General features: G+C 34.8%; 1 protein-coding gene across 7 annotated transcripts in view; it reads left to right on the plus strand.

Moving 5' to 3' along the window:
* Positions 1-27,881, plus strand: part of KDM6A (lysine demethylase 6A) — a 207,430-nt gene that overhangs the window by 133,903 nt on the left and 45,646 nt on the right. For 2 of the 7 annotated variants that reach the window (XM_029241338.1, XM_029241343.1), the window contains 10 exons: positions 1,187-1,221; positions 13,306-13,399; positions 16,090-16,216; positions 21,322-21,420; positions 21,567-21,786; positions 22,348-22,482; positions 22,929-23,084; positions 23,649-23,744; positions 24,673-24,774; positions 25,433-25,828. In XM_029241338.1, the coding sequence (XP_029097171.1) occupies positions 1,187-1,221; positions 13,306-13,399; positions 16,090-16,216; positions 21,322-21,420; positions 21,567-21,786; positions 22,348-22,482; positions 22,929-23,084; positions 23,649-23,744; positions 24,673-24,774; positions 25,433-25,828 (1,460 nt within the window). The remainder of the gene's footprint in view (positions 1-1,186; positions 1,222-13,305; positions 13,400-16,089; positions 16,217-21,321; positions 21,421-21,566; positions 21,787-22,347; positions 22,483-22,928; positions 23,085-23,648; positions 23,745-24,672; positions 24,775-25,432; positions 25,829-27,881) is intronic. The other 5 variants (XM_029241341.1, XM_029241340.1, XM_029241339.1 and 2 more) reach the window with 5 other exon arrangements.

The raw sequence follows: 27,881 nt of genomic DNA on the forward strand, positions 1-27,881 counted from the left end.
TTTAACATACGATATTTAATGATTATATATGGAGAGGGCAGTACTTTACTATTGATCCGAAAATGTTGTTTGATATTAAAGTTCATTATATATTTTGTTTTGGTGTTTATGCTTACTTACTTCAGCTGTTCCCAGGTGCTGGTCTAGGAATAGGTATCAGAATCCCTTGCAGAACTAAATAAAAAGGCACTTTTCCAGGCCTTGCCTGGGATCACTGAATATAATCTCAGGGTTCTCTATTTTTAGTAAGCCTCCCAGGTGACTCTTACAGTTACGGGAGTCAGTGAGAGAGTTAGTTTATGATGGCGATGAGAAATTGATGATAGCTGTGGACATTGTTTTTAAAGGTCCACATATATATTATGCGTATAATTTTGAAAGGCTCCCAGACTCCTTGAAATTCAACTATGAAATCCAGGTAGATAGAACATTGAAAAAAAGATTTGTCATTGAAGGATGAAAATCATATTATTTAAGTAAACCAGAATCCAGTTTTGATTCCTGGTTCATTGTTGCTTTTGTTGAATCATTCATATTCTGGTGGTGCAGTATCAGGAAGAGTTGAAAACAGAAGCTGCAATACGTATATTTTTATTTGATTTTCAAGAGATACTTGTTAATGTTGAGACTGTCTACTATTCTTGCCTTCCAAGTGGTTTGACTTTAAAAAAAGATTATGAAGAACTGATAGAGAAATGCAACTTATTTCCTCTATGTGTTATTACTAGTGTCATCCTTGTCTATGACTTCTTTATAAACATTGATATGAAATATGGTATAAGGGAAAAATTGGAGAGTATTTTTGTTGTTGTTTTAATCAAACACTTTTTCTTTTTTGACTTGTAACTCAGGTTTTAAATACCATGTTTTGAAATGTATAGGTTATAAAAGTTTTCTTCATTTGTCTAATGTTGCCATTTTGAACTTTGTAAGAAGTATACCCACTTGCTATAGATTTTAATATTAATTTTAATAATTACATTGACAACAGTGAATACATGTGGTTTCTTATCATGTTCGTGTATATTTGTATATTCTGTGTTACTAAAAATAAAAGTTATTTTCTATAATTACTTAAATCTGTGTAGTAGAGATGGTGCTTATATTTTACATTTTATATTCTTAATTAAATTTACCCAGACACTGCTGTATTATTATTGATTTTTGTTTTCCATCATCTTTGCAGTTCAATTTCACATTGCCCACTTATATGAAACCCAGGTAAGTGTTTTAACTTAGGTTACTTAAAACAAACAAAAATGATCACCCATACCATTTTAAGTGGAATCAGATATACAGATAATTTAATGGAGTTCTGGGCATTACTTCTTACATACATTTTATACTCATTAAATGTGGTCAAGATTTTGCTTTAGTGTTACAGTTATTATACAGAGTGCTTGTTGTGTACAAAGACGTTTCATTCAGTATGATTTGCCTCTAAATTCAAACTATCTGCAGGCTTAAATGGCTGTATTTAAGAAGATTTCTCTTATTCTTGATGTGAAATGCCTAGTTTTCTTTTCGAAATGTTTATAGATGGTTGTTATAATGCATTGTTTTTAGTTTCACTTTTTCTTAAGATTAAAATATCCCTTCTACATATCACTGTTTGAAAGGCATATTAGTAACCTCTTGATGTCATTACCATTACTTTTATGGCTGCTGTATTTAAAAAACTTTTTTAGTTTAATTTTAGAACATTTTATTTTTATGTATGGCAGATTTTGCTTAGTTATATGGTAAAGGACATAAAACAGACATTTAGTCTAGGTAGGCAGTGGTATGGAAAATCAGGCATAAGTTGGTATGAGGCTAAATATTAGGTAATCATAGTTTACCCAAAAAAACAATTTTTATAACAGCTTTTTAGGAAAAAAATACTGTTATATTTCTACATAATTTCTAAGGTCTGTTTTGTTTCAGAGCCACCATGGGGTGGTCTAAACAATTAACATCTGTTTCCTGGACACCTCCATCTGTGCGCCCGCCTACCCTTCCCGCCCCTGTGCGTACTCGCACGCACACATGCGCGCACATCCACTGACTCAGAATTGATGCACACTCAGGTTTGGATACTCTACTAATCTAGGGATTTTATCCACCTTGAGAGGATGCATTTGAGAATTACATTCATGTTGTGGATCAGAGTCTTTACCTGCCAACGCTAATCCCAGCTTCCTGCCAACTGCTGATTTTTGCCAAATCAGTAAAGGCCCCAGGGTGAAAGCAGCTATAGAAATAAGCTTCCTCTCCAAAGTTCTTTCCCTGGAGTCTTAACTCCTTCTGTTTTCATTACCTCAGGAGATCTCTGCTGTCTTCAAAAGGATGAGCTCTGATTTTTTCCCAGCTTTTCTAGTTCTTAGTGAGATTTCCCTGGTCTGTCATTAGGTAAAGCAGATGTTATCTCGCCTTTCTTTTTAATGAATGTTTTTCGCTTGAGATGGAATTCTATTTGATTATTTTTATTTGACCACTTTAAAATTTACATTCCATTGTCTTTTGGTTTTCATTGTTTCTGATGAGAAGTTGTCTGTTGGTGTTATTTTTTTTTATTTTTTTTTATTTCGTGAAGGTAATGTGGGTACAGGACCCTCCCCCCACTGATTCTTTCATTTGATAAATTTTAGTGCCCATTAAGATTAAGCAAAACAAAAAGAACAAAGTTTGTGCTAGGCAGAGTATATAATTATTAGATGACAGGAAGATGACACTGTAAGCATATGAAAGGATTGAAAAATCTCTACTCCAGTGCTTATAACAAGGATTTTTATTTTCAGGTGAAAAATTAAGGGAAACAAAAGGCTTACCTACAAAGTATACAATGTGATGATTTGATATATGTATGATTTCCCGCACTGAGTTAATTAACACACCCATCCCCTCACATCTCTAAAGTGGGGGCAGTGAGAACAATTAAGTTTGATTGTCTTAACAAACTTCAATTGTACAATACAGTGTTATCAACTATAGTCATCATATTATATGTTAGATCCTCAGACCTTATTCGTCTTGTAACTGGAAGTTTGTACCCTTTTACCAACCTTTCCCTATTTCTTCCACCCCACCCCCTGGCAACCCTTTCTACTGTCTTTTCTATGAGTTTAACTCCCCACCCCCACCCCTTTCTAAAAAGAATCCACATTTAAGTGATATCATACAGTATGTGTCTTTCTCTGTCTGGTTTATTTCACTTAGCATAATTCCTTCCAGGTTTACCTAGGTTGTCACAAATGACAGGATTTCCTTTTTTTAAGGCTGAAATATCATTCCATTGTATTTATATACCACATTTTCTTGATCCATCTGGAGACAGACACTTAGGTTGTTTCCATTCTTGGCTCTTGTGATTAATCCTGCAGTGAACATAGGAGTACAGATATCTCATCAAGATAATGGTTTTGTTTCCTTTGGTAATATACCTGTACCCAGAAGTGGGATTGCTGGATCATATGGTAGTTCTGTTTAGGTTTGGGTAATTTTAATGAGATGTCATGTCAACTCACCCACACCCATTCTTAGATTATCTAAATAAAGATAATTTTGTTTCTCTGTATAATGTCATATCTCCAAGTAAATATATTATGAATTATTGGATATTTATATCAATTATTTAATTTACCTTTCCCATTTTATTAGCTGAGACCCGCAGAACCATTTTTTTCCCTAATAGTAATAATAGTATTAACTGGCCTTCATTTCTTTTTCTTGATTTTAATGAAATAACTTGAACAAGTCACCATCTAAATTCTAAATAACCTTTAAAGATTAAAGGTAAAGGATTTCTCCCTTTTAATTTTGTTATTACAGTGTTACTTATTTTTGAGTAGATAATCCAAAATGAAAGTGCCTGCAAGAATACAGTGTAGTATCCTCCCTCCTTTTCCCTGGCCACCTATTCCCCTCCCGAAAGCCACCAACCACCATAAGCAGTGTGTTTTATATCCTTCCAGAGAATCTCAGTGTATATATAAGCAAATCCATATATATGCTTGCACATATATTTGTTTTTTATTTTATTGAAATAATAACCCATTATATATGTTCTCTCTTGATCTTGTTTAAATTGGTTTTTTTAACTTAATACTATATTTTGGAAATCATTCCCTATCAGTACATGTAGAGCTGTATTATAATATATCCCTTTGCAGAGATGTACTGTAGCTAATTTAACTATTCTCCCTTGAGAGATAGTTACAAATAATGTTATTATGAATAACACTGTTGATAAGAATTACTAGTTTCATTTTTAACATTGTCTTCTAACTAGCAGTAGTTTATTACTGAAACACTGTAGACTGGTTTCATTTATGCATATTGTACAAATCCAAAAATTCTAAAGAAAGAAAAATAAATTCCAGCTGACATTTAAAGATACAGTAAGTATGTCATGATTACCTAGGGTTTATTCCATGAATTCAAGATTAGTTCAGTGTGAAGAAATATGTTAACAAAACAAACAACAATCATGGTAAGGAAAACAGTATTGTGAGGAAGAAAGATTTTTTTTTTTGAAAGAAATAAATAGTGTGAAAAGGAGAGAAAAACAGTAGATCTAATTAATAGGTCAAAACCTTATATTCTGAAAAAAATTAACAAAATAGATAAACCACAAACTAACTTGATCAGGAGGATAAATGAGAGATAAAGCACAGATACATAAAGTAAGATAACCATGGAAACAGAAGAAATTAGTACAGTCATACAAGTACAGCTTAGCAGACGTGTATGCAAATGAATTTGAAAACTTAAAGTGGACTGTTTCCCAGGGAAATACAGATTAGAGAAATTGACCTCATTAGAGTTAGGAAAGTTATAAAAAGCCAATTTTCATAAAAGGAAACAGAGAAAATTAAGTAATGCCCTACAGAGAAAGTACCATGCCCAGATGGTTTTACAGGGGAATTCTACGAAGCCTTTAAATACCAGATAATTCTAGCACTCTATAGATTATGCCAGACCACTAGAAATGGGGAGAAACTTTCTCATTTCTTTTCCTTTTTTTGAGAGGGATAGGGGGCTTATAACAGCTTTTAATCTGACCTTGAGAGACTTACGTGTTTGATAATAATTAAAGTCCTTTCTGCACTTACTGACTCTATAGCATATTTTTACAATATAATGGAAACAAAAAATCTGCTTCCAAACATTAACTACAGGCCACAGTTCTTTGGTGTCTTCTTTTTTATTTAATTGTAAAATATACCTGACATTAACTTTACCATTTTAGCCATTTATTAAGTATACAATTCAGTGGCATTAAGTACATTCGCATTATTGTGCAACTATCACCACCATCCATCTCCAGAACTTTTTCATCATCCCAAGCTGAAACTCTGTACCCATTAAAGAATAACTCCTCATTCCTCCCTCCCCCCAGCCCCTGGCGACCACTATTCTACTTTTTGTCTCTATGAGTTTGACTATTCTAGGTACCTCATGTAAGTGGAATGATACAGTATTTGTCTTTTTGTGTCTGGCTTATTTCTCTTAGCATAATATCTTTAAGGTTTGTATATATTGTAGCATGTGCCAGAATTCCATTCCTTTTAAAGGCTGAATAATATTTCATTGTATGTATACACCACATTTGGTTTATCCACTCATCTGTCAGTGGACACTCGTGTGGCTTCCAACTTTTGCCTGTTGTGAATAATGCTGCTGTGAACATGAATGTGCAAATATTTGTCTTTGTCCCAGCTTTCCATTTTTTTTGGATATATACCCCCAGAAGTGGAATTACTGGGTCATGTGGTAATTCTGTTAAAATTTTTGAGGAACTGACATACTGTTTCCCCCCATTCCTTTTTGAAACAAGTGTAACATTGATGCCTAAACCTGATAAAGACAGTACAAAAAAGAATCAATATACAAACTATTATCACTGATGAATATTGGTATAAAAATACTAAGTAAAATATTAGCAAACAATCTGTTACCTCATTAAGCAAATAATATACTATGACCAAGTGGTATTCATTCTGGGAATACAAGGCTGATTGAATATTAGGAAATCTATTAATATCATGCATCATAATAATAGAGCTAAAGGTAAAAACAAGTCACTATCATCATAGATGCTGAAGAAGCCTTTGATAAACTCAATACCCATTCCCAACTAAAATTACTCTTGGACATAGGAATTAAGGGTTACTTTCCTATCATGATAAAATTCATGTACTTTAATTCCAAAGTCAGTATCTTATTTAAAGGGAAACACTAGAGACATTTTCACAAAAATCAGGAGCAGGGCAAAGGATGTCCTCTGTCTTCATTACTCCTCATTATTGTACTATAGGTATTAACCAATGCAGTTAGACAAGAAAAATCAATTAGAGGCACATACAGAAATTAATAGCTTTCAGCAACAATAATTAGAGAGCACACAGAAAATATTGCCATTTATAATAACAACAAAGTAATTAAATACTTAACAATAAACTTAAAAGAGATACTATGACTCAATAGTATAAAGATGTTCATGGGAATTTAGGTTAGTTTTTAAATGTAATACAACATCAGTAAAAATTACTAATAAACTTTTTAAAGCAATCAGGTAAGTTGATATGGAAAAACATTCTGGGATAGCCAGAATAACACTGGTGGTGATGGTAGGGATTGTATGGATTATATTAACCCTACTAGATATTAAAATATTACAAGGAAGCCTATATGATTAAAAGTATTGTACTGGCATGTGACTAGACAAATAGACCAGTGAAATATCATAGGCCAGGAGTAGATCCAGTGTACATAGAGAAATTGAGTATACGATAAAGGTAATATCTTACATTCCTTTAGCTAAGGTAGATTTATTCATACATGGTTCTGGGACAATAAGGTAGCCATTTGGAAAAAGATAAAATTAGACCCGTAACACAAACTATTCACAAGAATAAACTACTACAGATGAATTAGGATCAAAATGTAAACATTGATATTGTACAAGTACTAGAAGAAACATTAATTCTTCTTCAACCTTGATGTAGGAAAAAGGCTTTTTAAACTGTGGCTCAAAATTCACAGGCAATAAAAAGAATGACCAATCAGTTTGAGCAACATAAAAATTTCTGCATGGCAAAAAAACAAAACAAAAAAACCATACATTCAAAGGACACCTATGAAACTGGGAGAAAATGTTTACAACGTATAGCACAAAGGGCTAATACCCCTGAAATATAACAAACTTAAAATTTGACAGACAATGAACAAGACCCATTAGGAAACTGGGAAGAATGACATGAGGAGACACTTTCCAAAAAAGATATAACAGCCCTTAAGCATGTGAAAAAGTGTTCAAACACACCCAGTTAAAGAAATGCAAATTAAAGCACACTGAAATACAGTTTCTTACCTGTCAGATTGGTGAAAAGTGTTAAGTGGCTATGGTAGCGAAACATGCACTCTCATGCATTGTGATAATGCAAACTGGTACACCCCATCTGGAACAAAATAATCTAACAAAACTACATGCAGTAATCTAGCAAAACTCTATATACACTTACCTTTTGACTCAATCCCAAATCTAGGAATCTACCTTGAAAATATACCTCCAGAAATATAAAAATATATAGGCACAAAGATATCTTTTGGAGCATTGTTTGTGATTGCAAAACATCGGAAACAACCTAAATGTCCATACATAGGAGAATGGTTGTACATATAAATCATGGTACATTCAGGCAGTGGAGTGCCATGCAGCTTTAGAGAAGAATGAGGAAGACCTAGGTAAATCACTATATGGAATGATTTCCAGGATATACTGTTAGGTGGAAAAAATGTGAAGTATAAAAGTATAATATGCTACCCTTTGTGAAAGAAACTATGTATGTGCAAAGCAAGATACACGTCCCACTTGTGCACAGGTAATACTGAAAATGGATAAACCAGAAACAAGTGAGGTTGGTTACCTACCCAGGAATGGTTGTGAATGGGGTAGTAGGGAGTAGAACTTACCTTGCGTATACTTTTTATGTAGCTCTAACTCCTAGAACCTGGTTATGTTTCACATACCCACCCCAAAATTCATTGAATAATTAAGACCAACCAGAATGTGAGTTAGCCCAAAATAGAATAAACAGTAGCAAATGAACCTAACTGTATTACAAATGAATAACATAAGTATACTGAGGGGTAGGGATGAAAAGAACTAAGCTAAATAACTTTGGAGAATAGTATTTTGACTCTATAGTGTAAAGCTAGAGACAAAAGAACTGTAAACAAATCTTCCACTACAGTTACTTTCTCACAGGGATATGGATAGAAATTCTGCAACTATTTTATGTAAATATTAGGGGTAAACAATTAAGTAAATGTATTGTGGATAATGAGGACCAGATTTTCAGTGTCAGAGAACTTACAAGTAAGAAAAGAAGAAAGGCTAGACTGAATTCTGTGTTGTTGGATTAGCATTGGAGGGATCACTATGAACATAGGTTATTTATGGAAATAGTTGGATAGAAATAGAGACGTGAGAGAGAGTGAGAGTGTGTGTGTGTGTGTGTGTGTGTGTGTGTGTGTGTGTATACATTAATATATTTCCTAGCTGTTTGCTGCAAGGGCCTAGAAGCAGTGACCCACCTTGGCAGCAGTGAATGTACTAGCACCCAGATCTTTGTTTCTAAATCCAATTCTTCAATAAAAGGAATCAGGAATTCTTGGGGAGAAGTGGGTAATTCCAGGGCTTAGGCAGAGAAACTACTAGATGATCCCTGGAACATTTCATGGTGCCAAAAAGTAAGGAAGTGCTTAGAAAATGATGGGCATGTGGAAAGATAAAGAAGCCAACTTGAGGGAAATGGGGTTTCTAATCACCAAATCTGACACAAGTTTAGAAACAATTACAATAATGGTATATAAGATATAGAATAAAATATATTCATATTGCTATAAATGAATAGTTGAATAAATAAACGGGGAAAGGGGTCACCTTTTTCTTACTGTAGAATTTTAATTAATATATGAGGAATGTTGAATATCTTTCCACAAGGTGCTTACTAATTTGAAAGGGCCATTCTTCAAAATAATTAGCTAGTACTTTAAGTCAGGGGGCCCCAACCCCTATTAGGAACTGGGCCCACACAGCAGGAGGTGAGCCGCAGGGCGAGTGAGCGAAGCTTCATCTGCAGCTCCTCCATTGCTGGCATTACCGCCTGAACCACCCCACCCCACCCCCATGGCTCGCATTACCTCCTGGGAACACACCCCACCCACCCACCCCCACCCCCACCCCCAGTCTGTGGAAAAATTGTCTTCCACGAAAACGGTCCCTGGTGCCAAAAAGGTTGGGGACTGCTGCTTTAAGTGTCAAGGTAATGAAAGTCAGAGACTGAGAATCTGTCCCAGATTAGAGGATGGTAAAGAGACATGCTAATTTAACACAGCATGGGATTTTAAGTTAGATCCTGGACCAGAAAAAGGATATACGTGGGACAGTTGGTGAAATTGGAATAAATTATGTAGATTAATTGTATTTTATCAGTGTTAATTCTGTACAGTCTTCATTTATTTAGAAGCCTTGTTATTATCTCATCCTGATATGTCCTTTATCATTATGAAACATTCCTCTTTCTCTCTGGTAATATACTCTTTGCCTTGAAGCCTTCTTAATCTGATCTGAATCTAGTCACTTCAGCTTTCTAATACTTACAGTTTACATGGTATCTTTTCCCATCCTTTTATTTCAGCCTGTTTGAATCCTTATATGAAAAAGTGCATATCTTACAAGTACTGTGGTTTTGGCTTTCTTTCACTTTTGTAAATCTGTCTGGCAGTCTCTGTTGTTTGAATATCTAGTCCATTTATATTTAATTCAGTTACTGATATGGTTACATAAAGTTGGCTGTCATTCTTATTGTTTCCTTTGTATTTTGTGGCTTTTCTCTGGCTGCTTTCAAGGTTCTTCTCATTACATTTGGTTCTTAAGTATGCGACTATGATGTAGTTAGGTATTGGTTTTTCCTTTATATTTATACTACTTGTGGTTTTTTTAGTCTTTTGGATATGGGATTTTGATGTCATCACTTCTGTAAAGTTCTCAGCCATTGTCAATATTTTTTCTGCCCCATTCTTTCTCTCTTCTCCTTCTTGGACTCCAGTTAAGTCTTTAATCTGCTATTCAGTCCTTCCAGTAACTTTTTTTTAAAATTTCAAATTAGTATTTTTCAGTTCTAGAATTTCCTTGTGTTTCTCTTTTAATTTCTCTTTACGTGCTCTGATTTTTGGTCCATTCATTCCTTATGATTATGTTTTCCTTTTCATCTGTGAACATTGTTAAAATAGCTGCTTTAAAATTATTTGCAATTTCAACATCTGAGTCATTTCATGGCTGGTTTTCATTAATTTCCTATTGTTTTCAACATGAGTAAAAATTTCCTGATTCTTACAAGTCTGGTAATTTTATTCTGGGTATCATGAATAATACGTTGTGGAGAGTGATTTTGTTATATTTTTCTGAAGATGATATTTTTGTTTTATTAGCCAGTTTAACTTTGCTCAAGTCACACACGAAACTTTGTCATCCCTGTGGTTGGCAACAGCTAAATCTCTTCCTTTAGTTCTTTTAGGCTGCTGAACATCTGTTGTGTTCATGCATAGTTCAGTGGTCAACCAGGGATTTGAGCAGTTTAAACTGCAGAATTTGTTGTTCTTTCTCTCCCTCTCCTTTCTGGGATTTCTTCTCCCCTCACTTCCAGCTCTTGTGATAGCTACAAAGTCTGTCCTCAGATTCTTCAAGCTAGTAAGATTGCTGATTTCTGTTTGAGTTGTAGCCAACCAGATACCAGTTGGGGCCTGCCTTCAGGTGAAAATCCTAGAAAAATGGGGTTACTAAACCAGTGCCATTCCCTTCCTCTAAGTATTAGCTTCTCTGTTTTTGCCTGATTTTGGTTTCTTTTCAGTACTTTCTGATAGTTAACTTTTATATTTTATCCAGAATTTAAAGCTGTCTGAAGTGTTACTTCAGCATTACCAGAGACAAAACTTTATACAAACTTTATACTAAACACCTTTACAGATAAACTCATGTTGCTTTTATATACTATTTATAGTTGCTACTTAATGTTCTGCTGTAAGCATCCATCATATTTTATATTTCCACTCACCTAGCGACATAGACCTAGGTTGTCCATCTCCTTGGTACTACAAATAGTACCATTTACAACATTACCTCTGGGAAGGTTCCTTTGGTATATATATCCCAAGAGTGAGATTGTTAGATTGGAGCATATTTGCATACCTAATTTCATGAGTAAATTCCCTTCAGGCAAGGCATGAGCATTTTCCTTTACTCACATCCCCACAATACTAAGAACTACCCAACTTTATGTTTGCCAACCTGATGGGTAGAAGGTAATATATCATTTAAACTTGCATTTTCTGATTTCTAGAGGTGTACACTTCTTCACATGTTTTTCACCTTTTATGTGTTGGTTTTTATGTCCATTGCCTATTTTTCTGCTTATGTGTTTCAAGTCAGATCCTTACTACTCCTCCTTATTTGTGCCATTTTGGCCAAGTTGAATAAATTCTTTCACATCTCAAAGAAATACTCTCCTTCATTTTCTTCTCTTAGTTTTATACTTTTACATTTCATATTTAGGTCTTTAATGTAGATGCCAGTTTTTTGTATATAATAGGAGGTAGAAATCAAACTTCATGTTTCTCAATACGATGCAACCAGCTTTTCAAGTATGTTGGTTTTATTATTATTTCTAGTGTTTGGAAGTATGTTTTAGCATTTGTTGAGGTAATTCCACAAAGGGCTCTTTCTAAAATATAAATTTGATCATATTGCTTGAACTCATTTCAGTGGTACCCCATTGTCTTAGGATACAGTCTATAGTCTTTTAACATGGTTTAGGAAGGTCTTTGTGAAGTTGTCTGCTTGTCTCTGCATTTTCTGCCCAGTGTGCTAGTACTCTAAATTTACCACATGCTCTTTCTTCCTCTGGGAAATATCATATTGTTATTGTACACAGTACAGTATGTTTTTTTTTTAACAGTACAGTATGTTTTATTTGTTTTTATATCTGTATTCTTGACTACACTGTAGTCCCAGCAGTTCCTGTTATGTATTAGGTATTCAACAAATATTTACCAGTTGAAGGAATTGAGTTGAATAACTTGATCCTTATCCTTCACTAATTGTCTAATTTACTTTTTCAGACCAGATTAATGTTTAAAGGGAACTCATTTACTTGATGAATAAAAGTTTATGTAATAACTACTGTTAATCTCAATGGACAGTTCTTTCAAATCTTCCTCATGTTGACATACTGCATTCATAGAGCTCCTTATTTGTTTCCATAGCTCTTTTTTAATCTCGTTTGATCCTTAGAACAACTCTAGATAGAAAGATCAGGCACTACATCTGTTTTATGGATGTTGAATCATAGCTCAAGTGATTTGCCTGAGGCTCACACAGCTAGTTTCGTGTTTCTACCTATGTTTTGGGGGAGAAAGATTTGTTTGCTCAGGCAGCTGTGTACTGTCAGTGATATGAATGAAAGCCACTTCATTGTTCTGCCAAGTATTTTTTAAAGATAGTATTTATGAGGTTTTCTTTTGTTGGCTTTTCCCCTTTTTGTGGGGGGTGGTGGGGAGGTTTTGTCTTAAGTTTTAGGACTGTAGCAATAATGGGTTTCAGTCATATTAGTACTTCTGGGATGAGAACTGTGGGTAAATGGTTTCATTTAGAGTTTTGCCCAAGGAATCTTAAATATTGCAAACATTATTAGACTATAATTATGGGAGGTTTGTTGTCTTCAAAATCGTATATGTATTCTAAAATTTTTCATAGGATATTTTATATACCAGTATCTATATCTTTTAAACTTAGGTTTCAACTACTTTTGTACTTAGTTTTTTTAAAGCATTTTTGACGTGCTCTATTGTTCCTGTTAAGTTGCTTCGGAACTTGGTATTTCTAGGCAGACAGATGATGCACTTGGAAGTGGGATACTTTTCTGGTTTCATTAGTGTTAATAAGTAAAGTTGAAATCATTTATGTTATTAAATAGGTTGAGATGATTTTTTTTAACTATTGAGATTTGACAAATTCTTAAAGGTCATGTTTTAATGATACTTTGTTATATTGAATGTTTTACTGGTGTTAGATACTCTGAAACATGGTCTATTAACCCCAGCTGTCTAGAGTTAGAGAAACATTCAGTAAGGCACTTTTCTCTTTCAGTTGATTTTTTAAAATACGCTAAAATATCAGTATCATATAAAACTTAACATATGAGCTAGTTCTTTAAAGATGTTAATTTTATTTTCTTTAAATCTGTTTTTCCTGCTCTTTAGAGGAAGTATCATTCTGCAAAGGAAGCTTATGAACAACTTTTGCAGACGGAAAACCTTTCTGCACAAGTAAAAGCAACTGTCTTACAACAGTTGGGTATGTAATAATATACATTTAGTGTGTTATAAGTACATCTCTTTATGTTTTTTACATGTCACAGATGGTAAATACGTGGCTCATGTACCCTATTTCTTTTCTTTCCTTTTCCCCAGAGTTGATAGAATTAATCTGAACCCATCATGTTTCCACCTTCTGCCGAGCATTGTCTATCTCACAGTCAATCTCATTACAGTTCTTTAGTGCAACTTGTCCTTTTAAATTCTCAAAATTATACTCTGGTACTTAACCCATGGGTGAGGGGGACTGAATACTTTCTTTGTGCCAGATATGCTTAGTACTCAATGAAGTTAAGTGATTTACCTAAAGTCTCTTAGTGGTTGGTGAGCTTGCTTTCATAGCTCTGTTGATAACTAAAGCATTTTATGTAAGAATTGTGGAACACCTAACATTATATATAGTTTCTCTACACATGCAGTTCTGTTGTAATGTTGAAGATGAAGGCATGTAGTCGTCTGGATATAATGTGTCACTATCACCAAGAAGATAATGATGGAATTCTCCAACATTTAATTTTGTTGCTTGGTTATTGAGTCATGTTTCTTGTCTGCATTTGGTATTTCGGGGTTTTTTTTTGGTTCTCCCTCCCCCCCCACCCCAGCTTTTTAAAATTTGGTTTTGGTCTGGGCAAATAATTGACTCTTAAGTTTTAGCTACCGTTGTAGTAATGTGAATGTTTTCATGATGTGACTATTTTTAATGTAATTTTAAAATTACTTAAGCTTAGACTTTATCACTTATCTTCATGATATGAATGCATATTATGTGATCGGTTATACAAAATAAACACGTTGCTTTCATATAAAAGTTTTATTTTTAGCTTTGTTTTTAATTTAATCTCTGGTTAGAATTTTCCTTGAGTTATCCATACTTTTTAAAAATTATAGTAAAGTTTTGTTTTTAATGATTACATGTAGTGTTTGAGTAATGTGAATTTGTATCTTTAAATTAAAACAAGTTTATTAGTACAGCAAAAAAGCTTTTGTGTTAGTTATTCAGTAAAAAGAGCAAAGTGGTGCCTTCAGACAGCTTACTCATTCAGCTAATATTTGAATACAAGCTGTTTTTTTAATTAGCTGCAGTGAAGAATGTGTCAATAGCAAAAATGCATATATACCTTTTAAATTTAAGAAATGGATTGAAATCGTTTGAATTACCTGTCTTCTTTCGCAGAGTGTATAGGTAGACTTTCCATGGTTTTGAAAGGGAAGGTACTTCCCCTAATTGAGTCTAATTTATGCCTGCACATCAATCCTTCCTACTTTCTTGTCACTGTTGCTTAAGCAACTCCTTTTAGAGCCTGCTACTGTAGGTCCTGTTCTTACTAGTAATAGTAGGAGAGGTAAGGGAAGAACAGATGAATAGATGTGTGATTGACTTATATTTCTGTAAAACATGGTAACTCAATCCTTTTAAAATGTCTTTTGGAGCACAGCAACTATAATAAATGCCAAAAAATAAGGGTCCTTATTTATTTTATGTACTGTGGACTATACACAAAGAACAGCTGATTTTATGCACTTGAATTGATCCACAACTGAAATATGATTCCCTGGCAAATTAAATCAGATTATTCCTGTGTGCCTTGAAGGTATAGAATACACTAGTCCATGATCCAGTCTTTTGATTACTTCCATAGCCAGCTTGCTTGCTTGTTTGTTTATTTATCATAACGGTTGTATTTGAGGTGTACAAGATGATGTTTTGATACACCTGTACATAGTGACATGATTACTACAGTCAAGCTAGTCAGCATATGCATCTCCTCACATAGTTACCATTTGTTTTTGTGTGGTGGGAGCACCTGAAATCTACTCTCATATTAGCAAGTTTCCAGTATATATTACAATATTAATAACTGCAGTTGTAATGCTGTATGTTCTCTAGACTTACTTATCCTACATAACTTCAACTGTGTAACCTTGACCAATATCTCCCCATTTCCCCAACCTTACCGCTCCTGGTAACCACCATTCAACTCTCTGCTTCCGTGTATTCGACTTTTTAAGATTCCACATATGAGATTATGCACTATCTAAATTTATTTATTAAACATTTGTGTTACCCATTTTGTACCGTTTTTATTTGCACCATTTGAATGGACTTTTCTTATAGCCTTGGGGTTTTAAAAAATTGTCAAATGCTTTATTTATAAGGTGTGAAAATATGTAGCCAGTGCCAATAAGGTGGGATTGTATGTGTGTGTTTTACTCTGAACTATCATTGATTATATAAGCTTATATTTACTCCTTGGAAATAAACATTGGGTTAATAGTGTCTTGGAGATTCTTAAATGCACATACATTTTTGCACAGAATAGTGAATAAGATTTAACATCTTTATATTCTTTTATACCATGGAATCTTTTCAAATACAAAAATCAGAGAATAAAAGAACTGTAGTTTGCAATCTACTAAGTGATAAGTCAGTGCTTAAAATTGTTTTAATTTCTCTGGAATGAAAGTTCTTCATAGCTTTGACTGTACTTTAAAAACAGACTTTCTTAGGCCAGAATTGACAGTTCTAAATTTTGGGAATGTGTATGCCAAGCTAAATGAATAAATTTACTGAAAAGACTATTTTTTACTTGTTTGTTTTCTGCTTGGTATTCTTTAAAATAGAAGAATAATTAACTCATTTAGGTAAATATTTTTAATCACTTACTATAGGTTGGATGCATCATACTGTGGATCTCCTGGGAGATAAAGCCACCAAGGAAAGCTATGCTATTCAATATCTCCAAAAGTCCTTGGAAGCAGATCCTAATTCTGGCCAGTCCTGGTATTTCCTCGGAAGGTAAGACTGATTTATCAGATACTTAGGCTTTGCTTTTGTTTATTCCAGCTAAGGGTTTTGAATTATGATCTAAAATATTAGTTTACTAATAACTTGATCAGTGTATTTTCTCTTAAGTATTTTATAACAGATTTCTAGAAGTTAAAAAATAAAAGAAAGCTTCTGAATGTGGTGGTTTTCTTCCAGCAACATCTGGTCTATCAGGACGTTTCTTATTTTGCTTATTGAATTTTCATTTGACTTAAATTATTGCTGGTTTTTAAAAAGTCATAGCAGATAGTAATTTTTCATTCAACTATTTATGCCTTTCGTTTTGATTTCTAGTGTTTTCTTTATATGTCTGTTTAATAGAACAGAGAATTTTTCATTCTACCTGTTGACTACCAGTAGTCAGTAGAACTTTGCTAGTTATCATTTTGATTAGTGATATATACCTTAGAATGGACGTTAATAGTAGATCTCAAATCACAGTCGAAAGTAGATACATTATTATTGGATTTGTTGGAAAGGAGAAGTGACATGTAGTGAAAATAGTTTTTTGCAAGCCTATAAACTTCTCTTGTACTTTGAATGTCTGAATTTTGCTTACTGATTATCTGAAACATACCTCATGTATATGTATCTGATAGAATACATTTTTGGACCATTATCGGATTGTTTTTTGGTTCCTAATTGGTTTTAGCTTTTGCAGTATGGTGGAAAGATCATTCGACTACGAGCTGAGATACTTGGATTCAAGTCTTGGCTAGGCTACTATTTGTGGAATCATGGATGGTACAGTTAAACCTTTTGAGGCTTCAGTTTTCTATTTATTAGAGAATTAGATTGGTGGTTCTCAATGCCGGGGGTGTGGGGCTATTTTGCCCCATAGAGGACATTTCATAATGTCTGTAGAGACATTTTGGTTATCACAACTACAGGGAGTGCCACTGGCATCTAGTGGGACAGCTCTCTACAGTAAAAGATTACCTGGCTGAGGTTGAGAAGCCCTGGGTTAGATTATCTGTTAGGTACCTTCCCATTCTAAAGGTTTTAATTTTATGAATTCTTTGGAAATTATCCTATTTTGTTTTAATTTTAAGCTTTTTTCCTCTATTTTCTATAGTATTTTACTTGAAGTGAGTTTGCCATATAGTCATGTTAAATTTTAGTATTTTGTATGGTTTCATTTTTTTTCCTTTAAATATAGCAAAGTATATTTGTATGAGAGGGAATAATATTAAGATGTTTCCTTCTTTAAAAAAATTTTGATTATTCATTAATAATATACAATAAGGGCTTCCCTGGTGGCCCAGTGGTTGAGAGTCCGCCTGCCCGTGCAGGGGACACGGGTTCGTGCCCCGGTCCAGAAGGATCCCACATGCCGCGGAGCGGCTAGGCCTGTGAGCCATGGCCACTGAGCCTGCGCGTCCGGAGCCTGTGCTCCGCAACGGGAGAGGCCACAACAGTGAGAGGCCCACGTACCGCAAAAAAAAAAAAATAATAATAATAATATACAATAAGAGTTGAGTGGAAAAGTTGCTGTTTTTAGCAGGGATTTTCTGATTCCTTCCCAAGCTTGTAAAATCATGTAAATTGGGTTGCTTATTAATAAAGCTTGAGAGTCCAAACATTGTCTCTTTCACTAAAGATCTTTGGGAGCAGAAACTGGATATTACCATCTTTGTATCTGTCTGCCTAGCAAAGTGACTATTCAGTAAATGGAATAAATGAACTAACTGAACACCATTTGCATTTGGAGCTACCTCTGTTACTACTATTAGTATTGTGCAGTGATAGGTTTCATACAGTGACCAGAAAGGAGGTCTAGTACTGGGAAGTAGGGCCTTGCCTAGTCATTGCCTCTAGTGTTAATGTTTATATATGAAAATTTCTTTTAATATAGATTAAAAGGAATGTGTACTGGAAAGTATTTTCCTTTTGACCTAAGATAAAAATCAGTAGTTTAATACAGTACAATAGTGTGGATGTCTTTTTAATATAATTTTTTCTTAATTCTAGGCATGGAAAATTAATACATAACGAAACATCAAAAATTACTTTTTTTTTTTTTTCCCGGCCGTGCCACTTGCGGGATCTCAGTTCCCTGACCAGGGAATGAACCCCGGCCCTGGCAGTGAAAGTGTTGAGTCCTAACCACTGGACTGCCAGGGAATTCGCAAAAATTACTATCTTAGTAATGCTGTAATTTTCAGCTCAGTGAGCACTATTCCATAGGAGGTTCCCCCCCCCGCCCCCGCATTAACTGGTTTTACATTTTAAATCATTGAGATGCTTTTATTTGAATCTTTCTGGGTAAAATTTTCCAACTATAGTTTACTGACTTCTCAATTAAAGGATACTTACTACAATTTAACTTACTTTGGGGTTCAAGATTATCATGTTGGTGTCCATTATTTTTTATCTGAGGACTGTTTAGAATTTTTTTCTTTGATGTTTACTTTTCTTACCCTCTTTTGCTGACTTCTAATGTGTTGCTTCAAATCTGTTTTGTTGTGAGAAAATTTTTATAAATAAATTGTATTTTAGAAGTTATTAAAGCTCTGAAGGAAGATCTCAAGTGTCAGTAAGCAACTTTGGGATTTGATGACCCTAATATTTCTGAGGCATTTTATTACTTACCTCTGCATTCAGGTCTGTGTTGAAGATTGAATTTGTCATTTGGCATGTGTGTATCATAACAAAAGTGTAATGTGGTAATGCTGTTAAACTGGTACTAATCATTGACTGTGTTATCACAGAACTATAGAATGTTAGAGCTGGGAAGGACCAGGAGGTCACCTAGTTCACCCTGTAAACCTTGTCATTTTACAGATGTTTTAGAAAGTGAGCTCAGAGGAGTAAAATGTTTTGTCCAAGGTCACAGTCATGCAGGTAACTAATATCAGAGCAGGGACTAGATCCTAGGTTCAACACCCAGTGCTTTCTCAATTACACAGCGCTGTCTCAGGGGAACCTAGTTAAGTTTTATTAGAGGAAAAGTGTTTGGCAGTTGGATTGGGACATCTGTATTTGGGCACATTGGTTTCCTACTTTGATTTTGTAGGAATCAAGTATGAAAACATTGGTTTTGGGAATTACTGCTTATTCCTCCTAGCGGTTAGGCAAATTTGTCTATAAATCTGAGATTGGCTTTGATTTAACAACAACAAACAGAGCATGTTTTCTACTATCTGTTAAGCATTCCCTTTCTTTGTGGTGTCTGTCCCTGTTTGGCATTGTTAATGCCCTCTTGTCCTGAATTCCCTTCTCATAAAACAGTTTGCTCTGTGACACTGCCTTCTCTGTCTCAGTCACTCACCTTTCTTATATTGCCCCAACCACAGTATTAACGATTGCTTAGGCTTAGTTTTACCTCTCCTTTGTCGGTTTCCTATGTTCTTATACCCTCTCTTTGATATGGATGAATTGCAAATCTAGATTTCTACACTTCAAGGTATTAAACACCAGGACCACATCTCCCATTCTTTACCTAACATTTCCCATTTTAATGTCCACACCTCATGTCAAAATCAGCATATTTCAAATCTCATTCATCATTTTCTTCCCTGAACCAGCTCCTTCTTCTTTATTTCTGCCAATGATATCACCATGTTTTTCCTCTATTTAATCAGGCTTTAAAACTAAATTATAACCCCACCTCCATGAATAGCTAATCAGTTTGTCACAAAGTCTTTATCTGTTTTTTGGTTTATTGTTTCTCCTGTCTTTTTCTTTGTTGTTACTTGCATTACTTTCATCCTAATTTTGGCGTATTCCAAACCAGTGAATATAACTGCCTTCTTTTTACTGTCCATAACTTATTTTCCTTTCAGTTTATCCCTACATGTCGTTAGCAGATTAATATTCCTATAAAGTACTTTCATCATGCCATTCCCATGTTAGAAGAACAAACTTCAGGGTATTCTTGGGTTGGATTTAAAATCCTCTACTGTTATATCTGTGCTATCTTATATTAAGTTTTGCTCATATTGTTCAAGCAGCATTTCAAAATGCCTTTTCTTACCTTCTCTGCCAGAATCAGTGGTTCCCACACTTTTGGAGTACTTGATGTTTAAATTTTTTTTTGCTGTTTACTCAGTCAATAGTATTTCAAAATAAGTCAATTACAATACAAATATTAGTTTAATGGAAAATTTATGTATGTATGTGTATGTTGTTTTTCCATTTCGTTTGCTTGGCCAAATTGCCATATACTGGCTGGTAATGGGTATCACTGATCTAAACAGTATGCATCTACACATATTCAGTTCCTTTACTCTTACCCTTCCCTTTCTTGTCTTTCCTAAACCCCCGGTAGTGTGTCTACCCTAAATTCTCAGACCAGTTATTGTCTGTGCTAGCCATTTGATATGGCATCATGACAATTATAATGTGTCTTCAGTCCTCAGCTAAATTGTAAGCTCCTTGAAGACGAACTGGATTTTGTTCTTTTCTTTTTCCCTTAGTGCCAAGCACTAAAGATAATTTCTGTATTTATAATTTCAGCTGCTGTTCTGTGTATCCATCAGGTACATCTACATTAAGAAAATGGCAGGTCATTGAAACTTTAATCATACCTTGCTACCCTTACTAGTCATAAAATACTGTACTTAATCCTATTTTATACTGTTTTTGATAGTTAGCTTGATAGTATTTATGTTTGTATTTTGTATGAATTAAAGAATTTTTGCCCTCATTATTTAAGAAAGGAGAATTGAAATCTGATTCAGCAAGTCTTACCAACATAGAGTGTTTTTCTTGGTTTTTAACTCTATGTTCTTACTCTATAGAAAACCAGAGATCAAGCTGTATAAGTAGAGTAGTGGGTGTGTGTGTGTGCGTAACTCAGTATTATAATATTGAAGTGATATGGCCTTTAATTATTTTAATAGGTGCTAAAGCATGCTGTATTGATAAACACTATCAGATAGACTATAATATAGTTTATTGAAGGGTTAATTATAATGTACATTATTGTTGTCATGTATATACACACATTCACATAAATATGTCAGCTTATTAGGTTTTTATTTGCTTTGACATTTAGTCCATCCATTCAGCAAATTAATTAATTAATCAATCAGTATTAATCGTATTTTCTTGATTTTTCCCTCCCCTCTCAGGTGCTATTCAAGTATTGGGAAAGTTCAGGATGCCTTTATATCTTACAGGCAGTCTATTGATAAATCAGAAGCAAGTGCAGATACGTGGTGTTCAATAGGGTAAGACTTTGTATAAAAATAATGGTATTATAATTGATACACAAAGATGGTTGCATCACATATAATGTACTTCATGGCTTATATCATGTTATGAAGCTAAGCAGTTCTTCTTAGTCAACTTATTTTTTCTTAATATCTCTTTCCAGCGTGCTATATCAGCAGCAAAATCAGCCTATGGATGCTTTACAGGCCTATATTTGTGCTGTACAGTTGGACCATGGCCATGCTGCAGCCTGGATGGACCTAGGCACACTCTACGAATCCTGCAACCAGCCTCAGGATGCCATTAAATGCTACTTAAATGCAACCAGAAGCAAAAGTTGTAGTAATACCTCTGCACTTGCAGCACGAATTAAGTATTTACAGGTAAAATGTTTAAATGGCAGTTTTTTAAAGGCACATATTTCCCCATGACACTCAGGCAGGAGGAGGGTGGCTGGGAATTTTGTCTAGCTGTGTTTTGATGTCTATAATTTGTTTCCATATTTTGTAAACATACCATAGCTTGTAATATTATTTTACTTTTCATTTTAAGTAAGATATGCAGTATTTTGAAAGATGCTCTTTTGCACATTTACTCTGTTGATGCATATTAATTTACATAATTTTTTTCTATGTACTGTCTGCATTTTTAAGTTGTCATAGCATTTTAGAGAAAAGGACACAAACATTGTCTTTCACTCTTGCTTGGAGTTTCATGAGAAGACAGCTATAAGAACTCTGAAAACAGAGCTCAGCTTTGTTTTAATTCTCACAAAGGTTTATATTCCGGTTTCCCTCATTATACTTAGTATCTTTCTGAAACCCCAAATTAAGAATCTATTTTCTTTTAAAAACAATTAGTTATAGCATTTAGGAAGATTTAGTGGACTTGCTCTTACTCAATTAGGCTTGTGTTAAATTTGCTTTTTACATAATTTTTCCTAGGCTCAGTTGTGTAACCTTCCACAAGGTAGTCTACAGAATAAAACTAAATTACTTCCTAGTATTGAGGAGGCGTGGAGCCTACCAATCCCCGCAGAGCTTACCTCCAGGCAGGGTGCCATGAACACAGCACAGCAGGTGAGAAGTTGGGTTATGTTCTGCAGGTGCCCAGCTTTAAGGGTTCTTTTCAATCTGTAGTGGTCAAGCGTATTTTACTAAGCACAGGAGGCTTTCATTAATGAAAAGCCTCTTGATTTAATTGTGAAGGGAATCTAGATCAAATTAAAACTCCCTCTGATATGGGAAGAAATTTTGGGGTGCCAGTTTAGAACCTTTGTGCATTTTCATGATTTTGAAGGAGGTTTCTTAAAGTAATGCTGCAGTGGTTTATTTTTTAAAGCAAGTTTTTCAAAGGAAGGTACACATTCCTCCATTGATGATTCATTTGATTTTGATTTTCAATAATTGCCATCAGCGATGTCCACATAGCTTTGAAAAGTATGCAGCTTGTAAAGTTTACAATTTGAAGGAATGAATTAAGAATATATAGAACCCTATTTTTGTCTTCCTTCTGTGATTCTTAGGCATGTAAACCTCATCATCCAAATACTGAACCTGTATTAGGCCTCAGTCAAACACCAATTTCACAGCAATCCTTGCCACTACACATGATTCCTTCTAGTCAAGTAGATGACCTGTCCAGTCCTGCCAAGAGGAAAAGAACATCTAGTCCAACAAAGGTATATATTTTAGAGAAATATAAAAATCCCAGTCAAAAAAGAAACTCCTAACTGCCCTGAACTTGTGCAGTTTGAACATCTCCTGTCCTTTACTTTAAATCTGTGGACATCAAAGAGTGAAAGGTTTGAGTTTTTCTATCCCAAATTCTTAGCATCATATTAAATATAGAAAGTAGGGATAAATTTGCATTCATCAAATCATTTTATTCATCTCCCTGCCGTTAAGATCTCAACACACTTTTCATCATCACCTTCTACTGACATTGAAATAAACTTAATGTTGGACCTAGTGGACAGTGTGGTATTTAGGTTAGCCATTTGGGCCATAGTTTAGGGGTGGGCCTTTTTGGGTGGCTTATTAAAGAATCAATATTTTCTTAATTTATGATTTTCCAAATTTATTATGCATGTAAAAGTATTTTTAAAAGAACTAAATGTCATAACATCTTTCTTATATGTAAATATTCCAATTCAAAGTCATTTGGCCTCCATTAGTCATTATTGTTAACTCTATGGATTTAACCAAATATTCTTTAATTTTTTTTTTTTATCAATTTTCCTCAGAATACTTCTGATAATTGGAGTAGTGGCCATGCAGTGTCACATCCTCCAGTACAGCAACAAGGTCATTCATGGTGTTTGACACCACAGAAATTACAGGTATGTAAGATATGCTTTTGACAGATTGTTTTTCCTATTAAAGAGGAGTAGAGGTACTAAGTTTTAAGTTTTTTAACTATTAATTCTTAAAGTTGAATGGCAGTAAACTCAATAAATAGGCGCATAAGAAAAATGAACCCCCTTTTCCAAAAAAAATAAGAATAATTCTTTTTTTTTTTCCCCCCCCCCCCCCCCCCGCCCCCCCACCAAATATATTCTCATGGTTCAAACTGCCTCAGTATGAGTTTAGGGTATATAAAGTAAATTCTCCGTCTAATTCCTGCCCCTACCCACTCAGTTCCCCTCCTAATAGACAGCCAGTGTTATTAGTTTCTTATCTGTCTTTCCAGAGATATATCATGCATGTACAAGCAAATACGCATCCTCTTTCTCTCATATATTACTATTTTTCTCCTTTTTTTATACAAATGATAGAATGCTATATATACTGTTAATAATATATTTTACAGACCTTTCCATGTCAGTGTATAAAGAGCTTCCTTATTCTTTTATGACTACATCATGTTTCTTTATGTAGGTTTCATACTTTTACTTAGGCAGATCACTACTTTTGGACAGTCAGATTGTCTTCAGACTTTTCCTATTCCAAACAGTGCTTCTTAGAGTGTACTTGTCACAATGCATTTTTAAGCTCAAAGAACTTTCTGTGTAAATCCTGAAAATTACTGATGAGTAGAATTTCATGCGCATTTATCTCAAAGGTCACATTACAGTAAACCTTCTGAGGTTTCTCAAACTTCTTAAGGGACTTCATCTTGGGGTTGATTGTCATTGGTCAGAAATCAGTATCTTTGACTAGACAGCATTCTGAGTTTTACCTACTCATTTCAAGGGAAAGGTTGCTTAGAATAGTGAACTTGTTTCTTAGATGTGTCTTTGACTGTATTCTCCTTTCTTCTTCTTCTAGCACTTGGAACAGCTCCGTGCAAATAGAAATAATTTAAATCCAGCACAGAAACTGATGCTGGAACAGCTGGAAAGTCAGTTTGTCTTAATGCAGCAACATCAAGTGTGTATAGCATTTTTTCCCCCGAAAATTTGTTACCATTTCGAATATTTCTATTGACTGGAACATCATTTTAGAGTATGTTCATGCCCACTTCTACTTTCCACCAGTATTTGGTGGAATTGAATAATCTGTGCTTCTTAAAATACTAGTAATGGACAGATTTTTAGGAGAAAACAGCAATAAATTTGATTTTGAACATGACTTAGTATTTTATTATTTACATGTTATTCTGCATGAGTTTTATTTATATTATTTAATACTTAACAAGCTACATCCTAAACTTAGGTGGGGTTCTTTCAAGCTTGTTTAACTCAGAGAATCTGGCATATAAATGTGATAGAATGGAATTTTGAGGTCCCCTATTTTGTGATGGGGGAAAGACCTGTAAATTTGATTTCCTTTCCATAATTTTCAGCTGGATTCTTTTGTCATTACTGAAGGGATATTTCTTAAAAAATTAAGTAGGTTCTTGCTTTTCCGAGGAAGCTAATCTAAATGTGAAGAAACAATTTCTTGTTTTGAAAAGGTATTTTTTAACCTAGAGAAATTAAATGTTAGGGTAAAATCAGAGATTACCTGGTTATATATTCTTCATATTCTTATTCTGTCCCCTGTGGACCACACAGGCAGCATTTATTTTTCATTTGTTTTTTGACAGATGAGACAGACAGGAGTTGCACAGGTACGATCTACTGGAATTCCTAATGGGCCAACAGCTGACTCATCACTGCCTACAAACTCAGTCTCTGGCCAGCAGCCACAGCTTGCTCTGACCAGAGTGCCTAGCGTCTCTCAGCCTGGAGTCCGCCCTGCCTGCCCTGGGCAGCCTTTGGCCAATGGACCCTTTTCTGCAGGCCATGTTCCCTGTAGCACATCAAGAACGCTGGGAAGTACAGACACTATTTTGATAGGCAATAATCACATAACAGGAAGTGGAAGTAATGGAAACGTGCCTTACCTGCAGCGAAACGCACTCACTCTACCTCATAACCGCACAAACCTGACCAGCAGCGCAGAGGAGCCGTGGAAAAACCAACTATCTAACTCCACTCAGGTAATAGAAGGACTGACTGCCTTGTTGGCTTCTCACATAATAGTTGTCTTCATTTGATTTTATGCATTTTGAGAGAAGAAGAAATAAAAGTTTGAGGAACTGTTTTTATAAGCATTTATAGTACTACAATGTTATTACTACATTGTGGCTCGGTATTATATGTATGTGAGTATATTTTCTTTTCCATATAAGATTTACACAGATAATGTTAGAAATTTCTAAAAAAAAAAAAAGAAAATAGATCATACAACTCCCCAAAACCCACTGCTAATTTACAGTGGCATCTTAAGCAATTTATGGTGACGTTTCTTAGTTCATTTCTGCACATATTGCCTACTTAAGATCAGGTGCTTTGCTAAGTGGTGAGTATTCACTCTGGTGGGAGAAAAAGGTTTTACTTCTGAATATTTATCCTCATAGTTTCCCTATATTTTGGATTGTTTCCATGGAGCGGGTGCTCCAAAGCAGAACTGAAGGATCAAAGAGCATTTTAAAAAAATGTTGTGAATACGTATTGCCAAATTACTTATACTTTTACTAGCTCTAAGGAAATATTTGACTTATTGCTGGCTAGCTTTATATTATTGATAAAACTGAGATAAGTTCTTTTTCTAAGACTTTTAAAATGTTAATTCATGTAGGTAAACAGACAGTAAATAAGCATTACATATAGAATATTAGGTAATGTTATGATTAGTTCTCTGGAAAAATATACTAGAAACCAGAGCTGGAGAGTACTAGAGACTGGTGGTAGAGGAGTTGCAGTTATAAATAGGAATATCAGGGAAGATTTCACTGCAAGGGGATATTTGAATAAAGACCTGAGTTACAGAAGTGAGCCTTGAAGATACTTGTGATAAGAGTGTTCCACATCTAGGGAGCAGAAAGAAGCAATAGGCCCTAATGCAGGAGTGTGTTTTGCATATTCAGAGGCAATCAAGGTGGCAAGCATGGCTGAGCAGGGTGAGAAGAGAGGTAAATGTGGTCCAGCTGGAAACAGACTGGCTAAATCATGTTCAGCCTTGTAGGCAATTGTAAAGATTTTGGATTTTGTTCTGAGTTAAATGGGAAACTATAGGGAGGTTTGAATGGAGGAGTGAGGTGATCTGCCTGGATGCTCTGGTACTCTGTGGATAGACTAAAGGAGGCAAAAGGAGAAATGATATGACCCACTTGGAGATTACTTCTGTAATCCATTTGAGAGGTGGTGGCGGCTCGACCCAGAGTGGCAGCAATAGAAGTGGTCAACTTTTGGGTACATTTGGGTGGTAGAACCAACAGGATTAGCTGAGAAAGAGGGAGACTTAAGTTAGCCTGATCAACTAGGAAAGATGGATGAGACTGGATGAAATCACCAAGGGGTGAGAATAGATTGGGAAAAGAAGAGAACTCAAAACTGAGCCTTGGGGCATTCCAGTATAATAGGTCAGGAAATTGAAGAACTAGCAAAGAAAACTAGAAGAGGAGTGACCTGTGAGGGTAGTAGTAGATCTAGGAGAATGTGAGTGATGGATGCCCTTGAAGCCAAGTGAATGAAGTCTTTCCAGGAGGAGAGTATGATGAAAGTGTAAATCAAATAATGGTTATAGGTTGAGTAAGTAAGGTGAGGAAATTAACACAGGAGAAATAGGAGAGAATTGTTTGGGTAGGTGAGAGAACGGGATTTTGGAGGTTCAATGTCTTTAAACATTAAAGGATTGTTAAAAGGATAACATGAGATTTTTGTTAGAATGCCTATAATGCTAAGGTATAATTGGTAGTTAATAAATGAGAACCTTTGTTATGATTGTAACTTATAATTCTATTATTCTTCTTTGTTACATCTAATTCCCTGACTAGCTTAGTTGCTGAGATTTTCAGTAAATACGCCCTTAACCCTACTTTGGAAATTTGCTGTCTTTTAAAAACATAATTCTAGTGAAAGAACCCCTCAGTTTACAGGCCATGAAGCCTCTGTACATGACTGTATACTAAGTGGCAGAGCCCCAGCCTTTGCTTTGCAGGCCCCTCAAGGCCAGTGTCCATAGGAGCTTTATAATTTAGGTAATGTAGC

The sequence above is a fragment of the Monodon monoceros genome, unplaced genomic scaffold (genome assembly GCF_005190385.1).
Source record: "Monodon monoceros isolate NGI ecotype Baffin Bay Population unplaced genomic scaffold, NGI_Narwhal_1 Super_Scaffold_22, whole genome shotgun sequence".
Taxonomy (NCBI): domain Eukaryota; kingdom Metazoa; phylum Chordata; class Mammalia; order Artiodactyla; family Monodontidae; genus Monodon; species Monodon monoceros.